The 7576-nt window shown below is 39.0% G+C and overlaps 1 protein-coding gene across 3 annotated transcripts in view; it reads right to left on the bottom strand.

The window, feature by feature from the left end:
• Positions 1-1363: 1363 nt before the first annotated feature.
• The window catches only part of tspan4a (tetraspanin 4a), a 166824-nt gene continuing 160611 nt past the window's right edge, over positions 1364-7576 (bottom strand). For all 3 annotated transcript variants that reach the window (XM_005930767.2, XM_014336296.2, XM_005930766.3), the window contains one exon: positions 1364-1919. In XM_005930767.2, the coding sequence (XP_005930829.1) occupies positions 1851-1919 (69 nt within the window). In that variant the 3' untranslated portion in view covers positions 1364-1850. The remainder of the gene's footprint in view (positions 1920-7576) is intronic.

Below are 7576 nucleotides of genomic sequence, written 5' to 3'. Positions count from 1 at the left end.
CATTGAGAACATGGTTGTTGTTCAATAATAAAATTATTCCTCAAAAATACAACTTGCCTAATAATTCTGCACTCCCTGTATATCAGTAATCAGTGAATATTGCTGTACATTCATATCAATTGGTATAATAGCAAGAATTGTAGTATTCACATGCCATTTATGTGAACTTGGGGCAAGTGATGCACGCTCAGGTCCATTACATGGATGCAAATGGAAGAATGAAAAGCGAGCCATGACAGGACACCCAGTTCTGACATGCATTAAAAGGTCCACAATATACATTTTTGTTGCCGTTTTACTTAAAGATTTTATTTCTTCTCAGAGCCTTAATGCTATCTTTAAGTTCAGCTTCTTCCTCTCTGTAAAATAGCGCCCGTTTATGCCTCTCAGGTGCAGCCATTATCTGCAACTCTCTGGTGGGAAAGTGGTTTAACACTAAAAGCTGTTTTGAAGATATCTCCAGAATCGTTAAAGGCTCTGTCAGTTTATTGCATTTCCTATTTCCAACATTCCCATAATCCTATGCATATATGGTAAAAGAAACACTTGTGTATATGTCTGAAAATGGTCCATTTGGATTTATATGAAAACAGTAATGAGGCCTGTAGCTCTACCTAGCTGCTGACTGTAATTTCTTGGGTTGATTTTAGGAGGGCTATTTCCACATATTTGATAATGTTAGAACTTTTGCCCTTTGACGTCATGACTTTGTAATTAAAGAAAATAAAAAGAATCAATGGACCAGAAATCACAATGAAAGCAAAAAAGACTTCCAGCACCTGCAGCACTTTAAATTACAGATGAAAACAAGTCTTAAAGCTTTTTCCCCCTTTGGGGTTATTTAATCAAAGGTTGTCTCTGGTGTACACACTTGGTGTATTTCTTGTATTATAGTCGACGGTCCAAGGTGAGGAGAAAAAAGGAACTTAGGGAGTCATAAAAGGGCGAGAGGAGACTTTAAAGATGAGTCTTTGTCATTGGTGCGTTGATTGGTGCTGGAAGGGAAATTGCCCCAGGGCAGTCTCAAGGCTCCTTCTACTGTACTGTTCATTTAAATTCCTCCTTTTATTCCCGTGTCTCATGAAAAACTCCAGCCAATAAAAAATAAAAAAGTCACACGCTTCAGACTTGGTCACAGGTTTCATTAAAGTATCTAATTAATGCCTGATTAGTTAGGCGCTACAAAATGTTTTAATGACTGCAGTGTGCCGTGGCAGAGAGGCCAAATTAACAATTTTACGTGGCATTTTTTCCCTTTTTTCCATTATTGCTCATGTTTAGTATCCAGGATACCAGGCAGAAAAAAGCATGACTACACATTAAACCAGAATGGTGTTTTCTGTTAAGGAACGACAAGATAAGGTTGAGCCAAAACATTTAATACACATCATTGCAGGAGACATGCACTTAAAGCACTTTACACAGTGCACACTGCTCAACTGTAGCTCTCGTTTTGAAAACACATACAAACCATAAAATAATTTAAAACCGAAACACAGATTTTAAAAAAGGGGTTACACTGGATTTTGTTTTGTTTTCTTTTTTTATACATGTTCGTAATACTGTTTCATAAAATGTATCACAGAAATTAGCTTTCGACACAGAGCAAACCATAGGAACTCAGGTATTACACTGACACTGTGCTTGTTGATAGTTAGCAAGAAAACTGACCGGTGACATCCAAGAGCGAATGTCACAGAGAGGACAACCGCTGGAAAGAAGAGGGGGAAGGGGGAGCAGGTGGAGAGGCAGGGAGAGAGGAACGAGGAGAACAGGGTGGGTCTATGTCCGTTCCTCTCTGATGAATAACAATCCAAGTGCGCCAAAGGGTGGAAGGGAAGGGTCGATCGCTAGGCGTAGAAGGTCTCCACTTTCACTGCCTGACAGAACATTGTCATGGAGAAGACCAGACCCAGGATCTGCACAAACACAACAAAAACAGGCTGGCCATTAAAGGGTTCAGAGATCTGGGAGTGAAATATAAAAGGAACTTTTCATCTCACTTTTTGGATCGCTGTGTACCTGCTCAACCATACATGACAAAAAGATATTCTCCCACTGTTACAGCGAACTCTTAGTGTAGCTAACTTAACTTATTGGACAAAGGATGGTGAAGACAGAGCTGCTAGGGAAGAGAGAACGATCACAGATCACCTAGAGGGTTCCTGTGACAGAGAAGGATGCTAGTAATAGACTGAGGAGGCAGATGTGATGATTCGCTGTGGCGAGCAGCTGAAAGAAGAGGAAGTGTATCTCTGATTATGATAAGGAGACAGTCCCAACACTCAAGTGTAAGATATGTTGGCTAAATATTCTGCTTTATCTTTTTTAAGTAAGACAAAAACAGAGGTTGAAAGTCAATATCACATATCGGTTATAATATGCTTATTCAGGTACCTTTTCCACTCACTGTGTGCTTTTACACCTCTCTACATTTAATCATTACTTATTATTAATCTCTGGCTCGCTTCCACAGCATGTCTTTTGTGCTGTCTTCCTCCCCTCACCCCAACCGGTCACGTCCAGTGCCCGCCCCTCCCTGAGCCTGGTTCTGCTGGAGGTTTCTTCCTGTTAAAGGCGAGTTTTTCCTTCCCACTGTCGCCAAAGTGCTTGCTCATAGGGGGTCACATGATTGTTGGGGTTTTCTCTGTTATATTATTGTATAAAGTGCCTTGAGGCGACTGTTGTTATGATTTGGTGCTGTATAAATACAATTGAATTAAATTAAAAATGATCACTTTTATTCTTCAACACAGTCTGAGCTCTCTTTTGTCATTTCTTTAAGTAGTCTTCAAGATGTTGGTTGACTTTTTGTTCAGTTCTTTTTCAACACAATCCCACACTCCTTCAATAATCTCGAGTGTCGAGCTCTGGGAGGCCAATCCATGACTGATAGTGTTCCACTGTGTTTTTCTATCCAGCTATGCTTTTACTGTGATGGCAGTGTGTTTGGGATCATTGTCATAGTGAAAAATGAAGCTGCTGCCAGATGGTATTGCACAGTGAATGAAAATCTAACAGTACTTATCTGCAATCAGAATTCAGTTTTGAAGAGATCATCAACACTACTGGCTGAAATGCTTCAGAGAACAGCTTAGTTGAAAGTCCAGTGTCAGCTATGTGTCAGGTTTTTGCTGGATTTTTTACTATTCATTTAGGATTAATTATAAAGGACACACTGCATGCCATTCTAAGATATTTCAAGTTTCCAGCTATTAGCTATTTGGGAATCTCATTGTTGGAGTTGAAAATACTATTTCAAGTCTGTAAAACTATGCTATCTTTGGTATTTTTCATAGATTCAGCTAAAGAAATGAGAACAGATTATAATTTTTTGTGACCTGCTGCTAGTAACAAAGTGCCCAAAGATACAATTTAAAATGAGTTGTCTGTTATTTGTAGACACAGCACCATCCCCTGAGTTAGATGACTTATTTATTCTTAAATATTCGTCTAACAAAAAACATTGCCCTGGAAATGGTCAGGTAAGGACTGGACTCAAAATGAGTACAAAGAATAACTATAATAGAACAATGACTCGAAAGTTTGGCTCCTTGTGGGCAAAATATAAAGAAATAAGAGGTGGCTCGACACGTTTGTACATGATATCTATGATGCAATACATCATACAATATGTATCCATAGAGCTGTTATTTTATACAATACAATCTACAATTATAGTAACACAAATGATACTAATAACAATGAAACATCACAATAATTATGATGCGTTTGATACCAGTAAAAAGTAATGATCAATTTACAATTCACTGACACTGGTATAAAGTGTTATGCAACCTGAGATCACACACATTATCCCACACAGACTCATTATGATGCATTATAGATATGGCTGAACCTGTGTGGTCCTTTACACAGCGATAAAGCCAGTCAGCGGAAAGTTATTCAGCAAATTTAGGCAGTGCATTTGTTCTCAGCCTTGAAAGAAACTTTGAAAAAAAACTTTCAAGTTAGGTTTGAAAACCTCTGAAGTGATTATTATTAAAGGACATAGTTCTACTTCTGATGACTTTGTTCTTGTACCACTAAAATCAAACTTGTGCATCTCAATGGTTCTCCACTTTTTTCAAGGTGTAACACATCACTTGAGGATGCAGTCTGTTAATTAAGTGGCAGTTGTCTTCTATAATGAATTCACTAAGTGTGAATTCACTTTAGAGTGGGAAACTTGTATCTAAAGTAAAATATCAGTGGATTCACTGGGTAAAAAACCTCACTTTTGAATGAGACTGAGTTGGAAAGACTTGATGATATTCGGGCACTGTTAGCGCTCGGTTATTTGTGCAGGTTTGCACAATTTTTCAAGAGTTGCTAAAGTGACAGTTACCTCATGGGAGTCCATACAGAGCAATATTTCATGCACAACAACATACTTTTCTTCTATTAGAAAAATAAGAAAGTTTTTGAGTCATTCACTTGGTAGTTATAGAGCCAGTATGCTTCTCATCTGCATGCCAATAAAAAAACTAATTAAAGTAAACAAAGGTGCCTTAATTTAAAGTTAAAGACTAAAATAAATTCTCGTGTTTCTATGTGGGAGCACGTCCACATTAAGCCAGGTAAATTGTAAATGTGTCTCTTTCTCTCTGTTTCAGCTCTCCGCCCAGACATTCAGACTAAAAGAGCCTTTTTCTCCCCTGAAAACAGACCTTTTACTAAATTGGTCTCTGGAGTGTTTAAAGCTTAAAATGCCAGAAAAGTCGTTTCATTGTGCGCGGGGGACAAACAGAGATGTTGCAAAATGGTGGCATTCAGACATTTCACTGTGGACACAGAAATGACACCGCAATGCTAATGTGCGCGCAAATCACTTTGGCACACACACACAAAAAAACTGCTTTTCAGATTTAAATGGCTCAATGCAGATGCAATCCAAGTGTGCGTTTGCCTGACTGCGAGTGAATTAAATGATGCAGCTCCATTAACATAGTTCGAACTTTTTAGAATAATACAGAACTGGCCCTTATTGTTTCTGATTTGTGGGAGAGTCATAATTCAGTGAGCTTGCTTAATGGCTGCTGTTACCAGTATCTGTAACCCATTTTAAAACGTTCCTGTAGACCCTGCTGTGTCGCACGCACCGTAGGAAACCCTGATTAAACACTTCTCTCGAGCCTTGACCATAAAACTTCCCTAAAGCTAACTTTTGTGCACAGCCAAGATGGATGAAAATATGGTTTTTACACTCCCATGATTCAATTTTAGTCAACATGGTGTCTTAAAATATAAGTACCTTTAAGATTTCAGTTGCCTGTGTTTATATGAACTACTATTATGATAATCCCTCATTTATCCGAACTGTCTAGTCACTGGTTTGTTGAATTTATGGATATATTTGGGTTTATGTATAAGCAGATTCTAGGTTTGAAGTTGCTTTACTGTCACGATTCTCTGTCTCTAATGCTATGAGTAAAAAAATATCTTCTGGGGTTTATCTAAACCTCATCCACTCCTAAAATGTTTATTCCTAAAGTGCCTCCTAAAACACGCTGCACTTTAAGGGGTTTTCAGACATCTCTCTCGAGCTGTGTGCAAGCTGTGTGTTGCTAAATAAAGAGATGTCTGCAAGCCTTTAAAAAACTATGCAAATCTTGCCAAACTGCAGCCACTGATGTGAATAATATCCACTGATGATTAATGAAAAATCTTGTGTAACATAAGCAGGCAAGCCTTTTGTTAGATCAAGCAGTAATATCATTAATATCGGTTGTGCGCCATCAGTTCATCTAATGTTTACTAACATCAGCTATCGTAAATAATTATATGTACCCACAGACTGTAGATAAAAGATGGAGGTCTATAAACATGGAGCCAGTGGAGAACTTCCTTATGTGGCTTTGTGGTTGGTAAGAGCATGCAGTGCCTTCGGTTTCTCAAATCAATATGGTAACAGCCAAAATGCTGTAGCAAAGTCCACTGTCTATACTGGACTGAGATCTGGTGAATGTGGATGCCGAGAAACCAGTTTGGAATGATCTGAGCTTTATCCTACACGAGGAGCCATCGGAAGATGGGTACGCTGTGGTCATTAAGGAAAATGAGTGATCGTCATTTGGTTCGAAGGAGCCCAAAATATGATTTCATGATGTTTACACCAAATTCTAACCCTAACAAACTGAACTGTGTTCCAATCCTCTATCCGGTTGTTCAGTCTGACGTCACTAGCCGTGTCTGGGCCTAAACTCCGCTGCAGGTCCATATATCAAACGATCACTATGGCATTACTGAGAGTTCAAAAACTGTCTAAAGTCTTTCATCTGTAATAAAATGATCAGCGTTCTGCTCTACCAGGTGTAACAATTGAGTTTAACATCCAGGCATCCATGAAAACGGAATTTATGACATTTAACGGAGTTAGAAGTTAGCAGGGAGTTAGCTCGCTAGCTTCTATCTAAATACAATATAGTATGTCCTGACTGCGGGGTTTTGGAAACAAATTAAAACGTACAGCTCTGTTATCACTTCCAACATAAATGAAGACAGAAAACTTAACAGCAGTGACGTTTGTAGGGTTACTGAAGTTTGGCTAGCTGGTATATAATGATGTGCTACGTGACCGCTAGCGACACAGTTATGTTAGCATAACATAAACGAGCTAACTTTTTTCCCACTCGATAAAAGTTAACGTGAGTGTTCTCGGTGGTCAGGAACAAATGTAATCGTATGGCAGGATGCTGTAAAAGGACCAAACTTCAGCCAGGAGAACAACTGAGATAATCCATCCACAATACGAGGTTAGTCATTCATATACTGCTGCATGGGCTGGGCTGTAGTTACATCCTAAGGTTTTAAAAACTGAGCTTAAATAAATGATTAGTGGTAACAAAAGCCGAGGGAGGTCAACAGGGATCACTGACTGTTTTAGGAGCTTTTTGATATTAAATAGAAGAAAATACATAACATTAAACATGTTAACAACACAAAAGCCAACACAGACTACTTTAGGCCCGGAAGTAGGATTCGTCACGTCATTACTTAATGACCAGATTGCCCAGTTTTGGTGAGTTTGTTTGTAAACTGCAGCCTGTGGTCTTCTGCTGCTGAAGCTCATCTGCTTCAAGGTTTGATGTGTTGTGCATTCAGCGATGCCCTTCTGCATGTCTTGGATGTAATAAGTGGTTTTCTGAGCTACTGTTGCTTGCCTTTCAGCTTGAAGCAGTCCATCCATCCTCCTCTGACCTCGGACGTCAATAAGGCTGTGTGTGAAAATCCCACAGGAATCACTGAAATCACCTTTCTTCCCGATTCAGACGCTCGATTTGAACCTCAGAATAGAGTTTGATGAGTTGTGGTGATGTGATTGGTTGATTACATATCTGTGTTAACGAGCAGTTGAACAGGCGAGCGTGGAGTCTATGATTACACCACAAGTCTCTGCACGTTCTGTTAGATATTCACTCGGTTTTTCACTTGTAAAATTCTTACTTGCAATTATTTAAACCGTAAATAACTCCTTGTGTTGTACTGTACCACAGATTATTTACGACAAGACCGGAAGCTCTTCCTTCTTTGATCTAGTTTTCATTTTGCTCCGTGTAGGTTTATCACGTAGGAT

Source organism: Haplochromis burtoni, unplaced genomic scaffold, assembly GCF_018398535.1.
Source record: "Haplochromis burtoni strain Fernald_Lab_line unplaced genomic scaffold, NCSU_Asbu1 Contig_135, whole genome shotgun sequence".
Classification (NCBI taxonomy): Eukaryota; Metazoa; Chordata; class Actinopteri; order Cichliformes; family Cichlidae; genus Haplochromis; species Haplochromis burtoni.
The sequence above is the reverse complement of the archived record's forward strand: the minus strand, read 5'-3'. Positions and strand labels throughout refer to the sequence as shown.